The sequence below is a fragment of the Ranitomeya variabilis genome, chromosome 7 (assembly GCF_051348905.1).
Source record: "Ranitomeya variabilis isolate aRanVar5 chromosome 7, aRanVar5.hap1, whole genome shotgun sequence".
Lineage (NCBI taxonomy): Eukaryota > Metazoa > Chordata > Amphibia > Anura > Dendrobatidae > Ranitomeya > Ranitomeya variabilis.
In genome coordinates, this window is record NC_135238.1 from 19,323,662 (window position 1) to 19,349,037 (window position 25,376).

Sequence of the window (25,376 nt, forward strand, 5' to 3'; positions counted from 1 at the left end):
CGGCGTCTCCGCTGCTATGGTGCTCACGCACCGTATGCATGACGCCGGCGCCGGCTTGTGTCCAGGTGTTCGCGACTGCGCATGCGCCAACTTCGGCGAGAGGCACTACGCCTCATTGCGATGCAGCTAGATCGCACTATTTTAATATATACGGAGTATATGGTTATACAAATTCTCGCGGCGATCTATGTGCCGCTATACGGCAGGCCACTCATATATGATGTGGACATACCTTATAAATTATGTGCGGTTATAAATAAGGCGAATATGGGCGTCATCTGTTTATATATTGTGATTGGCTTACAATAACCATGTGTCTGCATGGCAGGCTACTATTGGTGGCTGGGTTCTTTTTATACCCACTTACTTCCCCTTTCCCATCACCCCTTGAAAAAGGCCATCCCGCCGAAACGTGCGTTGGGGCGGGTGCCCGCTGTGGTTGGATTGAATTGGTGTGGTCCAGGTAAATTATATGCTTGATTTTCATTACTAATTATTTTTTGACATAATGTCTGTGTATCTACCTGAGACGACGGTGTGACATTATTTTTAAATCATGTAACCCTTTGTACTTACTTTTATATATATTCAATATCATCCTCACAGTGTGCACCCTAGCGTTTCCAAACATGTGTGAAATGATGTAGCCTTGCTTCCTCATGTCTCCTGTCCTGATTTATTTTCTCCTAATAAAGTGAACTTTGCATGAAATATTATGTGGTTCTTTGGGTATTTTATCGCCTAGTTGCTGCGGTTTTGTTGGTTTATATCACATGCGATTACCCTATAACATCCTTATATTGCCCACTATATATGATAATACATTATTTATGTATATTCTTAAAAAGTACAGATAATTTTTGTGGGTATGAGTCCTGTGAAGGTAGTTTGTTAGTTATATTCTTGTACATAGGAGCAGTATTATAGTAGTTATATTCTTGTACATAGGAGCAGTATTATAGTAGCTATATTCTTGTACATAGGAGCAGTATTATAGTAGTTATATTCTTGTACATAGGAGCAGTATTATAGTAGTTATATTCCTGTACATAGGGAGCAGTATTATAGTAGTTATATTCTTGTACATAGGAGCAGTATTATAGTAGTTATATTCTTGTACATAGGAGCAGTATTATAGTAGTTATATTCTTGTACATAGGAGCAGTATTATAGTAGTTATATTCTTGAACATAGGAGCAGTATTATAGTAGTGATATTCTTGTATATAGGAGCAGTATTATAGTAGTTATATTCTTGTACATAGGGGAAGTATTTTAGTAGTTATATTCCTGTACGTAGGGGGCAGTATTATAGTAGTTATATTCTTGTACATAGGAGCAGTATTATAGTAGTTCTATTCTTGTACATAGGGGGCAGTATTATAGTAGTTATATTCTTGTACATAGGAGCAGTATTATAGTAGTTATATTCTTGTACATAGGGGCAGTATTATAGCAGTTATATTCTTGTACATAGGGGCAGTATTATAGTAGCTATATTCTTGTACATGGAGGCAGTATTATAGTAGTTATATTCTTGTACATAGGAGCAGTATTATAGTAGTTTTATTCTTGTGTATAGGAGCAGTATTATAGCAGTTATATTCTTGCAAACAGGAGGCGGTATTACAGTAGTTATAGCTTTGTGCATAGGAAATAGTTCCTGGAGCTTTTTTCTGTTGCCGTAGAATCGGTTTCACAGCTTTGTTCATGAACGAGTTAATTCGTTTGGTTTCACAAGTAGCGTTCTGTAAATTATTCATAAAGTAAGCTTGTAGATACATCAGACATGCCTATTAGAATGCTCTGGAAGTGTGTAGTCTAATGATAACACATGAGCATAGGGAATTTCAGATCTCTCTAAATATCATGTGTTAAAACAAAGTTTGCAGCTTGGCCCAAAGCGATCGTTGCGATATTCATGACCTTCCAACTTTCTATGTTTGATGCAGGTGAGGGCTTTTTAACTTGATCACACACCCTACAAGAGATCCCCCACCTCCAACATCTTCACATATTACCATCTAACCACATACAAGCACAAATATATAGTCTAAATAAGATGTTTACTTTCATAATGTACACCAAATTATTATATTCTTGTATATAAGGAGTAGAGACGAGCGAACATTTCAAGGTTCGGTTCGGATTGGCAAAGGTCCCAATGTTTGCCGAACATGCTCACTGAATTGTTCGACCAACTTACTCAAACCAAATTGACTTCAATGGGAGTCAAAAACAGAAGCATAGACAACATCTTCAGGGGGGCCAAAAAGCTATCAAAACAGGTAAAATTAGGGACATATACCAGGAAAAGTAGCATCAATTGACTCATCAATTGCGCTATAAATAAAAAAAAATTTATGTGGGTTCAGCTGTCAGCGTTAGCATGGCTGGTTATCAAGAATAGAGGGGTCCCCATGCCGTTTTTTTAAATACTTAAATAATTTTAAAAAATCGGTATGGGGTCCCCCATTTTTAACAACCAGCCAGGCTAGATCTAACAGTTGGGGTCTGGTATTTTCAGGCTAGTATGGTCCAATGGATATTGCCCACCCCCAGCTTAAAAACAGCAGCCCACAGCCTCACACAAAAGGTGCATCTATTCGATGAGGCAATTCTGGAGCTTTGCCCGACTCTTCCCACTTGCCCTGGAGCAGTGGCAAGTGGGGTTCATATTTGTGAGGTTGATGTCACCTTTGTATTGTCTGGTGACATCAAGCCCATGGCTTAGTAATGGAGAGGCATCTATAAGACACCGATCCATTACTAACCTATAGTTGTATTGTAAATAAATACACAGTCAAAATGAAGTCATTTAATTGAAAGAATGACTCGGACTCCTTCAATAAATCAAAATTAAACCATAATCGCGTCATCGCTCATTCCACTGAAGCCCATGGTCTCCTGTAATAAAACAAAAATAAAAAACAAGAATCTATGAGCGCAGCATCAGTGAACATCATCGAGCTTACCGCAGGAACTGAGTCTGCATTCCGTGCTGGGCCCCTGAACTGCAGTGGCCTCTGTGAGACCAGCGCTGCACCGTGAGACTTTTTCTCATTTTGCTAGCGGTGATCTCACCGAGATCACCACAGTTCTGAGGCCCAACTGGCAACGCAGCCTCAGTTCCTGCTGTAAGCTCGATGATAGTTACTGATGTTGCACTAGCACCAGTGCATCAGTAGTTCTTTGCCTGGACGGTCGCATCTTGGCACTATCCAGGCTGACAACTGTTTATCTCCAGACATGGAATACGGCGTGGGACAGAACGACGGACAGGTGAGGGATATTGTTTTTTTTATTTTTGTTTTATAATGGGAGACCATGGCTTCAGTGAAATGATTGATGATGTGAGTATGGCTTAATTTAGATTCATTAAAAGAGTCTGTGTCATTCTTACAATTAAAGGACCTGATTCTGGCTGTGTTTTTTTTTTTTTACAATATGGCTATGGGGTTAGTAATGGGGCTTCCCCCATTTTAATAACCAGGAAAGGCTAAGTGTACAGCTGTGAGCTGATGTCAATAGCCTGGGAACATTTATTATTATTATTTATTATTACTATTATTATTATTATTATTATAGAGCCATTTATTTCATGGCGCTTTGCATGTGAGGAGGGGTATACACAATAAAAACAAGTACAGTAATCTTAAACAATACAAGTCACGACTGGTACAGGAGGAGAGAGGACCCTGCCCGCGAAGGCTCACAATCTACAAGAGATGGGTGAGGATACAATAGGTGAGGGTAGAGCTGGTCGTGCAGCAGTTTGGTCGATCTTTGGTTACTGCAGGTTGTAGGCTTGTCGGAAGAGGTAGGTCTTCAAGTTCTTTTTGAAGGTTTCCATGGTAGGTGAGAGTCTGATGAGTTGGAGTAGAGAGTTCCAGAGTAGGGAGGGATGTGCAAGAGAAATCTTGTATGCGATTGTGGGAAGAGAAGATAAGAGGGGAGTATAGAAGGGGATCTTGTGAGGATCGGAGGTTGCGTACAGGTAAGTACCGAGAGATGAGGTCACAGATGTATGGAGGACACAGGTTGTGGATGGCTTTGTATGTCTTGGTTTAGGGTTTTGAATTGGAGCCTTTGGGTAATGGGGAGCCAGTGCAGGAATTGACAGAGGGAAGAGGCCGGGGAATAGCGGGGGGACAGGTGGATTAGTCGGGCAGCTGAGTTTAGAATAGATTGGAGGGGTGCGAGAGTGTTAGAGGGGAGGCCGCAGAGCAGGAGGTTGCAGTAGTCAAGGCGGGAGATGATGAGGGCATGGACTATGGTTTTTGCAGATTCTTGCTTTAGGAATGTACGGATCTGGGAAATATTTTTGAGTTGAAGTCAGCAGGAAGTGGAAAGGGCTTGGATATGTGGTCTTTATGAATATTGTCTCCTTCCCAGAAATTTTATATCAGCCCCCAGCCATCAGCTTTCCCTAAGCTGTTTCTGAAAATTATGGGGGACCCCAATTGTTTTTTTTTTTTTGTTACACCCAAGGTAGCATTAGTTTACAGAATTCAGGTGTTCCCGTAGCTGGAAACTTCAGTAACCTTAAAATGTCCCTCAAAGTTTCATTTGAGTTTTCCGGGCTTCGCAGCTGCCGGTAGACCTAGTGGCTGTGAACTATGGTAACTTGAAAGCTTCCTTGAGTTTAGGCCATCGGGTCTCACTGTAGCTCCAGTGCCGAGTGCCAGACTTGCGACCGTTCATCAGTCCGCCACTGGCACTTGCAAAGAAAGAGAAACAGCTGCTATGAACTCAAGTGACCTTACTGTTCTTGTTGACAATTAAAAAAAGTATTTGAAAAAGACTGCTTGGGGGTCCCCCGTAATTTTCATAATCAGCAGAGGGAAAGCCGACAACTGGGGGCTGATGTTAAGATTCTGTGAAAGAGACAATATTCGTAAAGGTTCCCAGGCTATTAATATCAGCTCACTGCTGTTTACTTAGCCTTTCCTTCTTACTAAAATAAGGGTTCCCCCCAAAAAAAAAATAACGTAGGGTCCCCCTATATTTAATAACCAGCAAAGGCTAGGCAGACAGCTGTTGGCTGATATTAATAGCCTAGGAAGGGTCCATGGATATTGTCCCCTCCCAGACTAAAATCATCAGCTCTTAGCCGCTCCAGTAATGGGGCATCCATAAGATGTGCCAAATCTGGAACTTAGCATCGCTCTTCCCAATTTCCCTGGTGCGGTGGAGTGATAGTTGGAGGGGGTTGATGTCACCTTTGTATTGTTAAGTGACATTAAGCCCAGAGGTTAGTAATGGAAATGCATCTATAAGACGCCACCTTTACTAACCCCATAATCATCTTATATAAAAAAAAACACACAGAATGAATTCCTTTAATTGAAAGACTGACAAAGACTCCTTTAATAAATCTAAATTAAACCATACTCGCGGCATCGCGCAGTCCACAGATGCCAATGTCTCCTGCAACAGAATTAAAATAATAAACAACAATATTCCTCACCTGTCTGCAGACAAGATAATAATCAATTTGTCCTGCGATGGGTCTAGCTCTGCTACATCTAGATGGTAGGCTGCATTGTTGCATGATGCGACTATACAGCCTGCCATCCAGCAGAGACACACTCATGCTCGTGGTGCTGTAAGAAACGTCCTGGGAGTTTACAGCCAATGAACTCAGTTCAACTCCCTGACGTCAACGCAAGCACCATTACAACTTTTACAACGGTGCTCGCGCTGACGTAAGTGTGTTAAATATGTATATTCTTGTACATAGGAACAGTATTATGATAGTTATATTCTTGTACATAGGGGGCAGCATTATAGTGGTTATATTCTTGTACATAGAGGCAGTATAATAGTAGTTATATTCTTGTACATAGGAGCAGTATTATAGTAGTTATATTCTTGTACATAGGAGCAGTATTATAGTAGTTATATTGTTGTACATGGGGCAGTATTGTAGTAGTTATATTCTTGTACATAGAGAGCAGTATTATAGTAGTTATATTCTTGTACATAGGGGCAGTATTATAGTAGTTATATTCTTGTACATAGGAGCAGTATTATAATATATTCTTGTACATAGGGGCCGTATTATAGTAGTTATATTCTTGTACATAAGGGGCAGTATTATAGTAGTTATATTCCTGTACCTAGGGCACAGTATTATAGTAGTTATATTCTTGTTCATAGGAGCAGTATTATAGTAGTTATATTGTTGTACATAGGGGCAGTATTATAGTAGTTATATTCCTGTACATGGGGGCAGTATTATAGTAGTTATATTCTTGTACATAAGGGGCAGTATTATAGTAGTTATATTCCTGTACATAGGGGGCAGTATTATAGTAGTTATATTCTTGTACATACGAGCAGTATTATAATATATTCTTGTACATAGGAGCAGTATTATAATATATTCTTGGACATAGGTGCAGTATTATAGTAGTTATATTCCTGTACATAGGGGGCAGTATTATAGTAGTTATATTCTTGTACATAGGAGCAGTATTATAGTAGTTATATTCTTTTACATAGGAGCAGTATTATAGTAGTTAGATTCTTGTACATAGGAGCAGTATTATAGTAGTTAGATTCTTGAACATAGAGGCAGTATTATAGTAGTTACTGTATATTCTTGTACATAGGGAGCAGTATTATAGTAGTTATAACTACTATAATACTGCCCCTATGTACAAGAATATAACTACTATAATACTGCCCCTATGTACAAGAATATATTATAATACTGCTCCTATGTACAAGAATATAACTACTATAATACTGCCCCTTATGTACAAGAATATAACTACTATAATACTGCACCCTATGTACAAGAATATAACTACTATAATACTGCCCCTATGTACAAGAATATATTCTTGTACATAGGAGCAGTATTATAATATATTCTTGTACATAGGGGCAGTATTATAGTAGTTATATTCTTGTACATAGGGTGCAGTATTATAGTAGTTATATTCTTGTACGTAAGGGGCAGTATTATAGTAGTTATATTCCTGTACATAGGGCGCAGTATTATAGTAGTTATATTCTTGTACATAGGACCAGTATTATAATATATTCTTGTACATAGGAGCAGTATTATAATATATTCTTGGACATAGGTGCAGTATTATAGTAGTTATATTCCTGTACATAGGGGGCAGTATTATAGTAGTTATATTCTTGTACATAGGAGCAGTATTATAGTAGTTATATTCTTGTACATAGGAGCAGTATTATAGTAGTTATATTGTTGTACATAGGGGCAGTATTATAGTAGTTATATTCCTGTACATGGGGGCAGTATTATAGTAGTTATATTCTTGTACATAAGGGGCAGTATTATAGTAGTTATATTCCTGTACATAGGGGGCAGTATTATAGTAGTTATATTCTTGTACATAGGAGCAGTATTCTAGTAGTTATATTCTTGTACATAGGAGCAGTATTATAGTAGTGAGATTCTTGTACATAGGAGCAGTATCATAGTAGTTAGATTCTTGTACATGGAGGCAGTATTATAGTAGTTAGATTCTTGTACATAGAGGCAGTATTATAGTAGTTAGATTCTTGTACATAGGAGCAATATTATAGTAGTTAGATTCTTGTACATAGGCGGCAGTATTATAGTAGTTAGATTCTTGTACATAGGAGCAGTATTATAGTAGTTATATTCTTGTACATAGGAGCAGTATTATTGTAGTTATATTCTTGTACATGGGAGCAGTATTATAGTAGTTATATTCTTGTACATAGGGGCAGTATTATTGTAGATTCTTGTACATAGGAGCAGTATTATAGTAGTTATATTCTTGTAGTGAGGGGCAGTTTTATAGTAACTATAGATGGTTGAGGGTCCCTTAAGCTTTCTTGTCCCCAGTGTGGTGTCTTTGCACTCTGCGTCCCTTATAGTTTCATCACTGGGATAACACTCGGCTTATGGGGAACGTATAGTATATTTTCTATGATACTTCTTCTTTCTTTGCCAATACCTCCCTGCACAGTCATCATCTGTGTTAGGATTTGTATGCTTGATGAGCTGTCTCTTTCCGCAAACTGCTGTCTCACGTCCAACTCTGCTCAGAATGAGAATTAAGAAATGAATCGGACTCTTAGAACTCCGGGGACTGGAACCGGCTCTCTTCATGTAATCAAGCTGCGACGTTGATGCCAGGCTGGGTAATTGGATGTGAGTGGTCTAGGTGTGCCACGGCGGGCTCCAGAGTGAGCAGCTCACTGATGAAGGATTTAATTAAGCTATCAGGATAATAGAAAGTGATTACTTCCAAGTAGCCACTTAACTTTGTGTGAGAAGATTCAAAGTGACCTCTGGAAATTCCTCTTATCACATTAATGATATATTAGGAGCAGAATGGATTCTAATATCAGACCTTTGATCAGTAATGGATTGCATATGATGTGGGACTACCCTAATTAATCTTACCTCTGACAAGGAACACCTCCTAGTTCTGTGCGGTCATCCCTTTAAATCTTGGGAGTATACACTGGACTTCGAGCAAAAGGAACGTTGAAGGACATTGATTTTGGAGAGAAATGCTCTTGCAGGTGTTATGCAATGTCATAAATGAGCAAAAATTACCATAGTAGCGCGCCACCTAGTGGTTAATTGATTCTGAAAAATGTCGGCAAGTTTACATATATATGTATCAGCTTGCTCTTTATGCCGTGCCTCATGACAAGCACTAGAGGAGACCCAGGATTTGAATTAATTTGGTAAAGAAACCGTAATACCTGATATATCGTATGCCTAATTGTTATTAAAGGGATAGTCTCCAAAAAAATTGGGATACCTTGTACTGACCCGTTTCTTCCTACGATCTCGAGATCTGGGCTTAGAGGGGAGCATGTGCGGCGTCCAATCCATTCATTGTCTATGGTACTGCTGGATATAGATGAGCGTTGTACTCGTTAGTCCCATAGACAATGAGTCAATTGGAGGCCACACATGCTCACCTGCACTCTAGGAAGGCGGGGGTCGCAGAGCCCCATTGTCAGGATTGCACAAGGCTCCTAGGGTTTGGACCCCCCAGCAAGTTATCCCCTAGCTTTTGGATAGGGTTTAGCTTGATTTTTTTGGGGGGAATAACCCTTTAATTTGGGATAAAGCTCAATCATTTCACACTCCTCCATGAGTCTGGTCATAGGGAATAGAGCCTGCAGGACCTTACAATATGCCGTTAATGTGAACAGGGTCCAGGCTCGTCCTCAAGCAACAATTAATGGCTCAATCGTGGCCAGGCAGCCATGAGACATGCTCCTAAGCACTTGAGTCGGCCAAAATGGCTATTCTATGGCTGGGCACCCAGTCAGTCGCCCACCCGGGCAGTCAGTCATTATAAGAATGCCCACCATCAGTTATACCAAGCGAAGACTATTTGACCGATTCTTTTTCTCCTTGTTCCTCAGGTATGGGTGACACAAACTACAGAATTTTCAGGACATGACATTATAGAGGAAGTAGCTAACTTCTCCTGCAAGTGGAAGTTCCACAGAAATCAATTCTGCTGCAGTCTGGGATACATCTTCATGAAAAGAAAGGTAAAACCTGACATTTGTACCAAATGGAATAGAGCTGTGTCTCCTAGAAATATTATCTTTGATTAGTTGCCTGGAGGGTGGTCATTCTACACACTGGATTGGCCCAATGTTCCCCAGTCTAATTGTGGCTAGAAGGTTAAGAGTGAACCTCTATGTTGTGTGTTCAATCAGGAAAATGGGCATGACCCAGTGGCAGGAGCTGATGCCTCGAGTGGGCGGGGATAGAACACCCTGTAGCCAATCAGATTATGAGCATGATCACAGTGACAGGAACTAATGTATCAAGTTGGCGGGGATAGAACACTCTGCAGCCAATCAGATCATAGGCATAAACACAGCAACAGGAAATGATGTTTGAGTGAGGCAGGCATACCACATTCTGTAACCAATCAGATTACGGGCATGATCACAGTGACAGGAACTAATGCATCAAGTGGGCGGGGATAGAACACCCTGTAGCCAATCAGATTATGAGCATGATCACAGTGACAGGAACTAATGTATCAAGTGGGCGGGGATAGAACACTGTAGCCAATCAGATTATGAGCATGATCACAGTGACAGGAACTGATGCATCAAATGGGTGGGGATAGTACACTGTAGCCAATCAAATCATAGGCATAAACACAGCAACAGGAAATGATGTTTGAGTGAGGCGGGCATACCACATTCTGTAGCCAATCAGATTACGGGCATGATCATAGGCATTACCAGCTACAACAGCAACAGGAAATTACTGTTAAAGGGATTATCCACATGTATCTTTCTAGTAGATGGTGATACAATATCCTATAGTCAAGCATTACATCCTAAATCATGACACCTTTAATAAAAATGTAAGTGGCCGCCAAATGGTTGACAGGTTCTGAAAAATGTTCTGTACATATACAAAAAGCCTTGCTGATTTTTTTTTTCACCACACACCTCTGTTGTATTGTATTTTTAAACACACCATGTGAGGCCAGCAGATATTTTTGACCACACACCTACTGTAGTTGATGGCCCACGATCACTGGGCGAATGAGTGTATGACTCTGCCATCCTAACGATCTGTGACCCTTAAGCCTCAGATAATGGTGTGTGAGCAGCGCGCCATCCATCAGCACCCAAGTTCTGATTATACAAGGACAACATCGGACCCCAGGGAACAAACCAGCCCTTATTACATGTACAAAACCAACCAGCTCCTCCACCCAGTGCAGCGCCCCCGCATGGACGGAGAGGATGCCGCCAAATAGTGTCAGGGGATAACAATCTCAATTCAATTCTCTGCTGGTATCAAACTGGTTATCTATCTATCTATCTATCTATCATCTATCTATCATCCATTATCTATCATCTATCTATTATCTATCATCTATCTATTATCTATCTATAATCTATCTATTATATATCTATCATCTATTATCTATTATCTATCTATCTATCATCTATCTATCATCCATTATCTATCATCTATCTATTATCTATCTATCTATCATCTATCTATTATATATCTATCATCTATTATCTATCTATCTATCATCTATCTATCTATTATCTATCTATCTATCTATCTATCATCTATTATCTATCTATTATCTATCTATCTGTTATCTATCTATCATCTATGTATTATCTATCATCTCTCTATCTATTATCTATCATCTATTTATCTATCATCTGTCTATTATCTATCTATTATCTATCATCTATTTATCTATCATCTGTCTATTATCTATCTATTATCTATCATCTATTTATCTATCATCTGTCTATTATCTATCTATTATCTAGCATCTATCTATTATCTATCTGTCTATTATCTATCTATTATCTATCATCTATCTATCTACCTATTATCTATCTATCATCTATCTATCTATCAGTCTGTCTCCATCTAATCACAAGGTATCGGGGTCCCTTATCTCTTGTTTCAGTTGAGTGGTGATCGCGCAGTGACGATGGAGTTGAGTGCAGCATCTCTCCCATAGAGTTTTAATTAAATGGAACTGCGCATGCGTGATCACTACTCCATTAACATAGGGACTCAGCACATCTACTTTGGTGATAAATTGTGATTTTGGAAACATCCCTTTAAATGGAAAAGCAGATAAACAGCAGGATAAACAGCGGGATAAGCAGCGAGATAAACAGCATGATAAACAGCGGGAAAAGCAGCGGGATAAACAGCGGAATAAACAGCAGGATAAACAGCGGGATAAGCAGCAGGATAAGCAGCGAGATAAACAGCGGGATAAGCAGCGAGATAAACAGCGGGATAAACAGCGGGATAAGCAGCGGGATAAACAGCGGAATAAACAGCAGGATAAACGGGATAAACAGCAGGATAAGCAGCGAGGTTCCACGTGTCTGGCTTGTGGAGCCCTTAACAAAGTAAACACATAAGTGCAGAGCACCAAGATCTACTAGAGACGGCAAGAATCAATTTTCTGCTAATGCAGAGCATCCATAAAAGGGTGAAGCTCTCCCTAATGGCCACCTGTCAAGAGGATGTGTACTGAGCGCGGACATGGCGTGTTTGTCAGAGTAACTGATGAAGCCGAGCTGCCAGGTGCCCGGTCTGGGATGCCAAACATGAGAATTGTTTGTAGAGCAAATACACACTTGGCTTCAGCAGGACCATCGTATTAGTAATGACCCCAGCTCGGAGGTCGCCCTTTGCTGAGATGACACCAGGGCTTTCCGAATGCTGCCTGTCTGCCGTATACTCAACTCAGCCACAGAGGATGATACTAATGACCAACGGTGTCAAAATAATGAAAATACCACTGTCCATCAGGGACTATACACCCGGACTAATTAGCCCAAAGAACGCAGAAGGTACCACTGACCTCCAGAGATTGTCCACCAGCGATGGATTATGTGTAGACCACCCAACCACCAAGAAAGCAGATGGCACGTTTGGCCACCAGGGACTGGACATTGTTTTTATTACTAGATTTTATTTAGACAACAAAAAACAGAGACACTACCATTGTCCACCAGGGTCTAGACACTGTTAAAAACAAAAATTGCATTTTTTTCCCCCATAATTAGCTATAGAGAAGGGGACGTCATATGCAACAAAGCCAGGACTGACCCGGTATTGGCCAACGATTTTTTTATGCGTGACGCTCAATGGCTTATGGTTACTGAGAGGGGCAACTCTTACTAGTGCAATCTCCATTAGCTGCTTCCATGGTCCTAAACTTGGAAATGTCAGGTATGTGATGGAGAAATGCTATGGAAAAAAGTAGGGAAAAGGGGCATCAATTATCAGACGTCCTGTCTCGCCATGCGATAACAATGGTCATCACCCACGGGGGCCACCATGCTGATATTTGCCATGAGGCCTCCTCTGATCTAGTGTGTATAATGGAGTCAGATGATCTAGGATATCGAGACCCTAAAAGACCCCACATGGAGCAGCGTGATTACTGATCATTGGCTCCGCCACCCGCGTGCCGCAGTCTGATCACTTTCTGGATAATACCATTCAGCGCCATCGGCAAGAGCGTCACTTATCAGCCGCCGAATGCGGCCGTGGTAACATGGGAAGGGCTGTTGTTGTGAGATAACGAGGAGCCGGCTGAAGTCATCTCACTAATTAATGCTGTGGGATTACAGCGCCTACGACACAGTCACACATCATAGCCTTAACCCCCTCCATGCTAATGCTTATTGTGGAAAAGTAGGCCCGACAATTGACTTGTCTCCTTTCCCAGTTATTCCTGAAGTCTTTTTTAAGTTCCGTGATCTGTAACCGGCCATGACGGCATCATGTATGTAAATACAGAGGGGAAGCGTGAAGCTCCTGGGAGGGACCCAGCTTGCAATCTGTGACCCGTCCTCCCACCTACCAGGGGCCATTTACAATAATGGTCTCTACGTATGGCACAAGGGATTGGACACGAGAGCTTCTGCGACCCCCATAGTTTAGCCCCTGAGAAAATGATAAATGAGGATTGAGAACTGATGAGATCCTGTTCCTGCGACCGGTCTTGGATGTAGTTAGTATTTGTGATGTACAGTGTGTATTGCAGATGTAGTTAGTATTGGTGATGTACGGTGTGTACTGATTATATACACTTTACATCTCCCTTCCTATGAGATGTGAGCTATGAGTGCTACTTGTGGTCCGCACTTCACCCTTTTCTGATATAATTATAGTGTCAATGGTTGCGCTCACTGAACATTACATAGAAAGCTCCTGACTCGGGCACATGGCTCCACATCTTAGGTAAAACTGCGACACCTAAGCCCCAGGCAAGTAAAGCTTCAGCATCGTATAAGAAAAGTTCTGCAACTTTGTAAAATACTTTTGTGTTTCAATTCACCATTTTCAGATCTCTACTCGCTGTCACTGAATAGGAACATTCTCGTTTATATCCAGAGGCTGAAAAATCTCTACAGACCAAATCCTTCTCACAGATGAGGGTTTGTTTCAGTTGCATCCAGTGTCGGCGATCCTCTACGAGCAGAATAAATGTCTCTCTGGTCCAAATAGTTCAGGCCATGAAACCACTAGCTGTAGGGAGATTATTAGGACTGGGGTAGCCCCGCTGACTCAGCTGGAAGGTTTCTTACAATGGAAGATGAGGTGTTTTATCTTACAGAGGATTGTCTATGCTGATACACTGTTACAAACCATCAGCTATGTGACCAAGACTGGGCCAGGATGGGTGTTTATGTAATCATGGCTTCCTGTGGTCCAATACTGAGCTGTCCTATTGTCTTGACAGGTCAATGACATCATCAGCCACCATTTATTCCACACATGTGAGTCACGGAGAGCCATCACTGTGCCTAGGGGGGAACCATACTCTCGTGTTGAGGGGCATCATACTGTACAGCAGAGTGTGCACTATGAGGCATCATACTGTACAGCAGAGTGTGCACTATGGGGCATCATAATGTTTGTGAGTTACATTATTTGTGCCCGGGAAACCATCAGCTATGTGAACAAGACTAGGCCAGGATGAGTTTTTATGTATTCATTGCTCCTAATGGCCCAGGATCGACCAGTTCTGTTGTGTCGGCAGGGCAATGGCATCCTCAGGATGCAGACACGGATGAGTACATTTGTAGAGCTGTCAACCACCATTTATCCTGCACCTGTGAGTCATGGAGAGCCGTCAACCATCATTTATCCTACACATGTGAGTAAAGGAGAGCCGTCACTAGATGGCTAGGCCTAGGGGGAACCATACTCTCGTGTTGGGGGGCATCATACTGTATGGCAGAGTGTGCACTATGAGGCATCATACTTTACAGCAGAGTGTGCACTATGGGGTATCATACTGTGTGTGAGTGACATTATTTGTGCCCGGGAAACCATCAGCTATGTGAACAAGACTAGGCCAGGATGAGTTTTTATGTATTCATTGCTCCTAATGGCCCAGGATTGACCAGTTCCATTGTGTCGGCAGGGCAATGGCATCCTCGGGATGCAGATACGGATGAGTACATTTGTAGAGCTCTCAATCACCATTTATCCTGCGCGTGTGAGTCACGGAGAGCCGTCAACCATCATTTATCCTGAGCACATGAGTCACGGAGAGCCGTCACTAGATGGCTGGGCCTAGGGAGGAACCATACTCTCGTGTTGGGGGGGCATCATACTGTATGGCAGAGTGTGCACTATGGGGCATCATAATGTGTGTGAGTGACATTATTTGGGCTCTGCATGTCCACTTTCCTGCCTTTCAAATTTGTGAGGTTTGATATAACGTGATCAAGAATTTTGCCATTGACTGACAGCAAGCAGAGATCTTGGAAATGTTAAAGTATTGAAACACCAAGTACATTAGAAAACTGCACAAAATACTGCACACGTAGAAATGTCCAATCTGCACGCAGCACAAATAACGATGGCGTCTTTTCACAAATACATTATTTCTATTTTATTTATACCGCTGATATACAGATATTGTACAAGTCTTCATCTGTCAGCACTTCGGCATACTGTGTCTCTGCACAATAAAAAAAGTGCCAACTTAAAAATATAAAAACCAAACAAAAAAAACAAAAACGTTAAAATAAAAACTCGAATCAATGTGATTGAGGCTATATGGGAAGATGTCTCCGTATTTCGTTTATAAAATCAAACAAATCAAAAATTTTTAGTAATTTTTTTTTTTTTTATTCAAACCATCAGCCGCTCCCCTTCTTATCCCGCCGCTTATTGAAAACCCTACGCACCCGAAGGGGCTTTCTTAGACCCGTCTATCCAGTGGTTCGTCACAAGCCCTTGTATCCTGAAAAGCTATAACGGTTTGTCCGTCACTTCTCCCAATGTATTAGAAGCGTCGACTAGTGCAGGATTTTTTAAAGAACTCTTCATTTCCGTGAAATCTCTCTTCTCGGAATTGTTACTATGAAGATGGTCTAGTTGCTTAATTTCTAACGCCCCCGTGTCGGGCCTGGAGTCTGTAATGACTACGGATGGAGACGTGGGATGTCCACCCTCTGTTAAAAGTTCTGAGAAGCTATTCGCCTCCCGCTGGTCGAAAGAATAGCTGAGAATGACCAAGTGTTCGTTTCGACAAGGTGCTTGGCTCCGTCTCTCGGGTTTACATTGCTGTTCTACAGCTTGGTTGTCGCTAAGGTCTAATGAGTCCCTGTATGCGGTAGATTCACACGACGGTGTCCTCCTTCGCAACATGCTGTTATCCGATGCTTTGGTACGTGAAGCTGTGCCGGTCTCATCCTCCATGGGAGGATCTATAGAGATACAAGGCGGGCTCATCTTCTTCTTCCTTCGAACCCCATTGATGTACTCTGGGTCAGACTGTATGAGAATAGAAGAGTCCTGCTTGTCGTCAATGGACAGATCAAAGCAGGAATCTCCATCGTCATCGAAGGAGGGGCAGACCTCGATCGAGTGCCTCCTTTGGTCTTCCGCCCATGTGGGCTTTGCTAAAAATCCTTGAGTATCAACACTGTAGAACTTCTTCAAGTCTTTGCTGCTGCTGGTCCCGACCAGGCTGGCTGTGCTATTGCAGTTCTTTAGTGGTGGAGGAGAAGGAGGAGATGAAACTTGGGAGATGAATGGAGATACCGAATGACTTCTAGGATTAGATTGTCCTCTCCAGCCGGTGGCCAAGCTGTTTATGTGACTGACCTCTTCATCCGCCGGATCGGAGGACTCTAACGTAGACTCGTCAGGGTTGGTGTTGTCGCTGCTGACGCTTGATGGACGACTAGGAATACTGTGTTGGCTGTAGGTGTGATTGCGGGTATGGACACTGGAATGTCTGTGGTGGGGAGATAGTTTGGGGGAAGATTGAGGGGTTCCCTGCAGTGATAGGGGCAATTGGCAGAGCAGGTTGGGAACAAGGTTATTGGGTGAAGGTGTTTTCAGTTTTGAACCCTCCGCTGATTCCACTTGAACGACATCCTTGGATTCACCATTCTGATAGTCAACCGAGTCCATACGTACGGCCTCCTGGGGGGACAAAAATGTGAAGAAAATCATGAGGATAATGGCTTCATAGTTTCCTAGTTTTCAGGTTGAAAGAAGACACAAGTCCATCCAGTTCAGTTCACGTCGAGATTTTCTGATCGGTAGGCATCAGGGTGCAGCAACCCCCAACGCTTTCTTAATCAAAGGGGTAGAATTACTCAGCCGAGAGCTGTGCTTTTTCCTTGCTTCTCATAGAGGAGAACATACTGCATACAGACCCCTAGGAAGCCTATGAATCCATACACCGCACCCTCAAATCTCAGAGGATCAGCTAAGTCGAGTCAATCATGAATGAATAAGCACCGCACTCAGCCGACCACGTCTGCCCCTTTCTTTTAGAGATTGGTGGGATGTCAGGACTCAGACCCCCCCCATCGACTAAAATTTCTCTGACATTTCAATTGTTTTTCTTTAAATGAAACGTAACCTTTAAATATTTTCAAAAGAGGAACTCCCCTTTTAGAAACGTCTGTGAGCTAAAAGCTAGAAAATCCTTTACTTAGAAGCACGGTAGAGCAGACATGGCTTATGGTAGTAGTCTCCAGCCTATGGCTCTATGCCCGCTACAGTTCTCATTATGCTCTGTTAATCTGCACATTGCAAGTTATATATTCACAACTGTTCGAGAGCCATTGGTTGGACACCACCAGATTATAGTTAATATCTACCAAAAACAATCGCCATTACCTGCCGTTGCAGCAGTCGGTTTAGACTGGGCGACCTGGAAGCGGCGAGGCGTGGAGGTGGAATTTTAGGCATGTCATCGTTGTCCACATGGCAGCTCGATGACGGCAGGAGAGGACAGTCTACTGGTGTTTTCAGACAGTTGCCAGGTTCATTTGGCTGGGAATGGATTGAAAGACGTGACCCTACAGTAACAAAAATGAGATATCGGCTCGTCACCTATAGGGATCCTTCATCACAAGGATAAACAGATTAATTACTAGTCTCAAGCACCGACACAGCAGAGAGATAGACTATTCGCCTTCTAAGGGGCCCCAACAAATGTGGGCATCAGGTCTTCATGGTCCAGGTGGTTGCAGTCAGTTATACTGCTGCCATCATACCTTCTGGAGGGCTGTCCTCATAGGCCTCCACTTCCCGCAGAGGGTACGATGACTTTGCTGGCAGAACGGGGCGGAACATGTAGCTGTCGTTGGGTAGCGAGAGCATTCTAGACACCGAAACCTTTCTGACCGTCAGGAGGTTTTGGGATCCAGTTCCGTCCCTCATGTAAACGTCACCATCCTGTGGAGGAGACAAACCGTTAGCTTGGAGATAACAACGTTTTTCCTTAATGGTGTCCTGTAACGCTGTCCATAAGTGAACATCACAGACATTAGCGTCAACAAAGCGTGCTGAGCAGAAGTCCTTAGTGGTGGCATGAGCGGTGAGCAAGCGGGCTACATCACTTCTCCCTGATGCAAGGCTATAATTGACAACCCAGAAGAAGAAGAAAAGCTCAAAAGCAGGTAAAAAAGCCACGGGAAGCATTGCTTGTGGATACCACACAGGACATACAAGCAGAGTGCAGGGATTCACCTCAGGCCCAAAGCTGCAGGGCAGGAGGGGAAGCGGCAAGGCCTGCTGGCAGGGCAAGGGGGACCCTGGTCTTTTCTCTTTCCGAGGAACTGAACCTTCCAACGTATCAGGAATCAATAAAGTCACATTCTCGTGGCTCAGTGCCGCCTTCAGTGTAAAATGGAGGAAACAGGTATGAATTAAGTGCATTATAAGATCAAAGAGGTGGGGTATCATTCCTTTAACTGCTCCAAACCCAACTACTGCCCCCCCCCCCCCCCAGTGGCATACATAACATACTGGACCCTTACCCTGGCCTGCTTCAACAGCACTGGCAGATCATTCTTTATTGACACTTGACTACCACCGATTGCCTTGCCATCTAAGGTCGGAGGGCCTACCGGGCAGACCGGGGTGACAGCTCTTGACATCTCCATCTCAATCTCAGCATCCATCTCCGCGTCTTCTTTGGCTTCTTTATTGCTTTCTTCGAGATGCTTCATGAGGACGGCCACCACCACATTAACCAGGACAAACTGGGCAATGAGGACGAAGGTGACAAAATAGACGGGGGAGATGAAGGGTAGGTAGCTGAGGCAGTTCTTGTCATCGCTGTTACATTCGCGGAGTGTGTCCTAGAAGAGGACAAGGTCACGTATTAATATTTCATTGATACTGGTGACTCATATTCACCTGAGACATCCCAAACATTCCAAGTTTATAATATTCACAGACGTCGCGTCCACAGAAAACTTTCACTTCACATTAACAAACTCCGCACTCCTGAAATCTTTGTATCATTGACATGACCTCTTATTTGTGATATCACTATAAAGACTATCTACCCTTCCCAGGCATCCCACTGGCATCAAAGACAAGGCTGTCTAGCCTCTGATGAGGCAACGTACCCCATGGCTAAGAAAGCTTCAAACATCAGATTAAAGGAAGCTTACCCAATCCCTGAAAACCTTCAGACAAAGCAAAGCATCCAACCCATTCTCTGGAAATCTTGTTATAACAAAATTAAGGAAGCCTACCCTTTTGCTGAAAGTGTAGTGACATCATAGACTAGTTTGTAAACAGCTTCTCAGAAACCCAGTGACATCATAGATGAAGTAGCCTACCCTTCCCCAAAAGCCCAGCGAGACCACAGACAAGGCAGCCTACTTCTCAGGAAAACCATCAAAAATACAGAAGAGGCAGCCTCTCTACCCCAACATATCAGACTCTCGCCTACTGTGGAAATCTTCAAAAGGAACCTGAAGACCTACCTCTTCCGACAAGCCTACAACCTGCAGTAACCACCGATCCACCAAACCGCTGCACGTCCAGCTCTACCCTCACCTACTGTATCCTCACCCATCCCTTGTAGATTGTGAGCCCTCGCGGGCAGGGTCCTCTCTCCTCCTATTGTACCAGTTGTGACTTGTATTGTTCAGGATTATTGTACCTGTTTTTATTATGTATACCCCTCCTCACATGTAAAGCGCCATGGAATAAATGGTGCCATAATAAATAATAATAATAGCTTATCCTTCCCAGGAAACCCAGTGACATAATAGATAAGGCAGCCTACCCCTTCCTAGGAAACCTAGGACATCATCAATAAGGCAGCCTACCCCTTCCTAGGAAATCTGGGATATCATAGATTACACAGCCTACCTCTTCCTAGGAAATCTGGAATATAGACTAGCCTACTAGAAAAATAAGTGACATAATAGACCGGGTAGCCTCCCAGTAGTCTGGAAGCCTGATAACACCACAGCCTACCTCATTCCTGGAAACCAGTGACTAATCTAATACTATGCCCACATTATATTACTACCATGTCACAGGACAGAACTATAGATCCAGATAGCGTGTGCTCGGTGAGGTCCTCTCTGTACACTTCAGCCATGGATGACAGACGCTACGGAGGAGAAGGATCTGACTCATCCGAGCAGCCTGATGTGGAGGTGTCTTTAGGTAAATATTAATTATGTCAGTATGTTCTCATCCCCTGTTGTTTAGTAACAAAATGAATCTGCTCGTCTCTGCCCGGGCGTCAGGGAACACGTTCCTGCTGGAGATGAAGTACTTAAAGGTTCAATTTATAGAATCCTTTTATGTACATTTGGAGTTAATAGAGGGGGGTCCTCTGTTTAGGGTCCTCACCTCTTGGTCAGAAAGTTGATTGGTTACAAAGAACATCTCTCACTCTGGAGGACCTGACTTATCCTGTACTACACAGACAACCCACTGATATGAATGGAGGCTGTGTAATGCTTCATTTCACCTGCGGTGGTGCTGCAGGGAAGCTACTGTAAACACTCAGTGCCAGGTTTCCCAGCAGATCACTGCTGATCACTGAGGGGGATACTCTATGATCAGGTCATTGTCAAGGTACCATTACGAAAGATCTTTTAAAGTATCATTATCTTCATGGGTAATACACACGGCAGGAGCTGGTTTAGGTCATGTTTAAGGCCGAATCATCAAAACCTTTTTTTACAATGAAGACGACCTTGTGATCAGCTGATCGCTGCCGGTCTGGGTTATGTGATCTGTGACAATCAGATGTTATTGCTGCTGGTGATGCATTTTCCATGCAGTGACCTCTGCTGGGGACATGGAGTATTCCATGCCTGCTCCTTACCTTCATGATACCGTTCCAGTTGTCTCCAGTGGAGACCCTGAAGAGTGTCAGGAAAGCCATCCCAAAGTTCTCAAACGTGGCGTGTCTGCTGAGCCCCTCGCAGGGGTTTTCTTCATTGCACACTGGAGAGAAAGGAACATTCATTAATTATTGATCATCGACTACAGATATTGACGGTACGACCAATGCAGACGTTTGAGCTTGGCGAGATAATGATGCAGTACCGCTAACAACCACAGGAGGCAGTAAGTCTTTTATTACTTTGTAGACATTATTTGTACACGGCTCCGGAAAGGAATAGTATATACCAGGATTCTTAACTGGGCAGGAATAGTATATACCCGGATTCACAACCGAGCAGGAATAGTACCGTATATACCGGGATTCACAACCGGGCAGGAATAGTATATACCGGGATTCACAACCGGGCATGAATTGTATATACCGGGATTCACAACCGGGCATGAATAGTATATACCGGGATTCACAACCGGGCAGGAATAGTATATACCGGGATTCACAACCGGGCATGAATCGTATATACCGGGATTCACAGCCGGGCAGGAATACTATATACTGGGATTCACAACGGGGCAGGAATACTATATACCGAGATTCACATCCGGGCAGGAATAGTATATACTGGGATTCACAACGGGGCAGGAATAGTATATACCGGGATTCACAACCGGGCATGAATCGTATATACCGGGATTCACAACCGGGCAGGAATACTATATACCGAGATTCACATCCGGGCAGGAATAGTATATACTGGGATTCACAACGGGGCAGGAATACTATATACCGAGATTCACATCGGGCAGGAATAGTATATACCAGGATTCACATCCGGGCAGGAATACTATATACCGGGATTCACATCCGGGCAGGAATACTATATACCGAGATTCACATCCGGGCAGGAATAGTATATACCGGGGATTCACAACCGGGCAGGAATAGTATCTGCCGGGATTCACATCCGGGCAGGAACACTATATACTGGGCTTCACATCCGGGCAGGAATACTATATACCGAGATTCACATCCGGGCAGGAATAGTATATACCGGGATTCATAACCGGGCAGGAATAGTATATACCGGGATTCACAACCGAGCAGGAATAGTATATACCGGGATTCACAACCGGGCAGGAATAGTATATACGGGGATTCACGACCGGGCAGGAATAGTATCTGCCGGGATTCACAACCGGGCAGGAATACTATATACCGAGATTCACATCCGGGCAGGAATAGTATCTGCCGGGATTCACATCCGGGCAGGAACACTATATACTGGGCTTCACATCCGGGCAGGAATACTATATACCGAGATTCACATCCGGGCAGGAATAGTATATACCGGGATTCATAACCGGGCAGGAATAGTATATACCGGGATTCACAACCGAGCAGGAATAGTATATACCGGGATTCACAACCGGGCAGGAATAGTATATACGGGGATTCACGACCGGGCAGGAATAGTATCTGCCGGGATTCACAACCGGGCAGGAATACTATATACCGAGATTCACATCCGGGCAGGAATAGTACCGTATATACCGGGATTCACAACCGGGCAGGAATAGTATATACCGGGATTCACAACCGGGCAGGAATAGTATATACTGGGATTCACAACCGGGCAGGAATAGTATATACCGGGGTTCACAACCGGGCAGGAATAGTATCTGCCGGGATTCACAACCGGGCAGGAATACTATATACCGGGATTCACATCCAGGCAGGAATAGTATCTGCCGGGATTTACAACCAGGCAGGAATAGTATATACCGGGATTCACAACGGGGCAGGAATAGTATATACCGGGATTCACAAGGGGGCAGGAATAGTATATACCGGGATTCACAACGGGGCAGGAATAGTATATACCGGGATTCACAACGGGGCAGGAATAGTATATACCGAGATTCACATCCGGGCAGGAATAGTATATACTGGGATTCACATCCGGGCAGGAATAGTATATACTGGGATTCACATCCGGGCAGGAATAGTATATACTGGGATTCACATCCGGGCAGGAATAGTATATACCGGGATTCACAACCGGGCAGGAATAGTATATACCGGGATTCATAACCAGGCAGGAATAGTATATGCCGGGATTCACAGCCTTGCAGGAATACTATATACCGGGATTCATAATAGAAACTGAGTCTAAGAACATTCAATGTGTTCGAAATGAGTCCAGATGTTTTAGGCACTCTTCCTCCGGTATAACCGGTACGATTGTCCGACAGCCTGGCTTTTTCATTTTAAGATATATAAAGACTTTTGACTTTAGTCCTGCAGCTGGATACTTTCCGTACTTTCTTGTACAGGAATACTATATACCGGGATTCACAACCGTACTACAGTCCCAGTGTATTTAAGCCTATTGTGTACTACAGTCTCAGTGTATCTAAGCTCATCGTGTGCTACAGTCCCAGTGTATCTAAGCCTATCGTATGTTACAGTTTATGTATCTAAGGCCGGACTCCATGTATCTAAGCTCCTTGGCTTGTGGTGTTGGCATGGCAGTGATGGTGGAGTTCTGCTCCGCAGCTCTAGCTTCTTCCTCCATCTCTGACTTCTCTGCGCGGTGGTGACGTGTCCGGTGTCTCTGGCAGCCACAGCGACTCGTAAGGAGAACAGATGGTTGATGTATCTATCACATAGATCTGCGGTGTAGTAAAAGTGCGGGATTCTCTGCAGTGATTGGACCGGGCCAGCAGCCGGACGGCACAGTGGAGGCCCCACACCTTCCTCCCCAAATTCTGCAGGACTTAATAAATGCAATCTACAAAGTAAAGTGCCGCTTTTCAATAATCCAGGGCTCCATTAACTTTTCATTATGGACAGGCAGACATGGCTCTCGCCAGCTCGGTAATGAGCTACTTATTTGCCAGGACTATAAATGTGCAGGAGAGGAGTCCACGGAGGGAGAAGCTCGGAAACCTGTCAATAATTAAGGACAGCGAAGGGCAGCATCAAGCAGGAGAAAACCAATGACATTAAACCGTTCGCTGGTGCTTGGTTTCTGTGGTTAACACGTTTTATATTCTGTCATTTGTCCATATACAAGCCTATAATCAATTAATTATTTGGCCCAATTAACACTTAACGACTGAAACATTTGTTTCATTCATGTTACAGAAATCATTTCCCTCCGATGAGATGAAGGCACAGTTGGAACAGCCGGAATCCAAAGTAATCCGTAATAAAAACTGAAACGCGTTTAGTGCATTGTAACAATTGACTTTGGGTCCAAGATCATCATCCGTACGTCATTATGGTCTGATATAAGTAGTCAGTACAACTCCAATATGCATCCTTTGGATCCAACATAATCAGACCTGATATGATGGAATAACTTAGACTTTAAAACGCATTGTTTACATTGTAGAAAGCTCTTTTAAGCTCAAGATTATTCTTCTAGAACCAGGATAACCTGGTTGTATACTCTGTACAGATTCACGTTTATCCCTTTAGACCTGATAAAGCCTGATAAAGTAATCAAAACAACACTAAAATGCGTTGTCAGTGGTGTATAAAGTTCTTTGGATTCATCGTCATCTTCCTAGGCATAAATTAGACAGTATGACTTTGAAATACGTCTACATTGTATAGTTTTAGGTTTATCCTTCTAAACCTGGAAAAATCTGATGAAGTGATCAACAACACTGAAACGCGTTGTATGATTTGCATAGGTTTTATTTTCCATTATAGTTCATTTTTTTAGAACAGGTGTAACCTAATAAAGTATTTGGTACATCACTGAAACACGTTCTAGATTTACCCTCATCCTTCTAGACCACATTAACCCTGAATGATAAAGTAATAATTGCAACACTGAAATGCGTGGTCTGCATTGTTTAGAGCACTCTATAAATTCGAGCTTACCTCCTAAACTCAGCATATCTGATTAAACTAGACAGTATGTCAAAGTAACGCGTTGTCTACCTTGTGTAGATAGGTTCAAGCTCATTCTTCTGGATCTGATGTAACCTGATAAAGTAATCAATACAACTCTGAAATGCGTTGTCTACATTTTATGGTGCCCGGAGATCCTAGTTCATCCTTCTAGAACTGGAAATTGTTGTGAATTCTGTTGCGGGTTCTGCTCTTGGGCTCCCTCCGGTGGTTATAAGTGGTAGTGCTGCTGTTTGTCCTTCACAGCAGTCATCAGGTGCTTCCACTTTGGACGGGGCTATTTAGTCTGGCTTCA

At 42.9% G+C, this 25,376-nt stretch overlaps 1 protein-coding gene and 1 long non-coding RNA gene across 11 annotated transcripts in view; one reads left to right on the top strand and one right to left on the bottom strand.

The window, feature by feature from the left end:
• Positions 1 to 25,376, top strand: part of LOC143785491 (uncharacterized) — a 161,535-nt gene that overhangs the window by 33,744 nt on the left and 102,415 nt on the right. For all 6 annotated transcript variants that reach the window (XR_013218002.1, XR_013217997.1, XR_013217999.1 and 3 more), the window contains one exon: positions 9,402 to 9,533. This is a non-coding gene — a long non-coding RNA (uncharacterized LOC143785491). The remainder of the gene's footprint in view (positions 1 to 9,401; positions 9,534 to 25,376) is intronic.
• The window catches only part of CACNA1H (calcium voltage-gated channel subunit alpha1 H), a 417,575-nt gene continuing 407,495 nt past the window's right edge, over positions 15,297 to 25,376 (bottom strand). For 2 of the 5 annotated variants that reach the window (XM_077274375.1, XM_077274373.1), the window contains exons 31-36: positions 21,137 to 21,258; positions 18,813 to 19,136; positions 18,523 to 18,669; positions 18,048 to 18,228; positions 17,668 to 17,849; positions 15,297 to 16,962 (exon numbers count right to left, since the gene is read on the bottom strand). In XM_077274375.1, coding sequence (XP_077130490.1) covers positions 15,781 to 16,962; positions 17,668 to 17,849; positions 18,048 to 18,228; positions 18,523 to 18,669; positions 18,813 to 19,136; positions 21,137 to 21,258 — 2,138 coding nt within the window. In that variant the 3' untranslated portion in view covers positions 15,297 to 15,780. The remainder of the gene's footprint in view (positions 16,963 to 17,667; positions 17,850 to 18,047; positions 18,229 to 18,522; positions 18,670 to 18,812; positions 19,137 to 21,136; positions 21,259 to 25,376) is intronic. The other 3 variants (XM_077274376.1, XM_077274377.1, XM_077274378.1) reach the window with 3 other exon arrangements.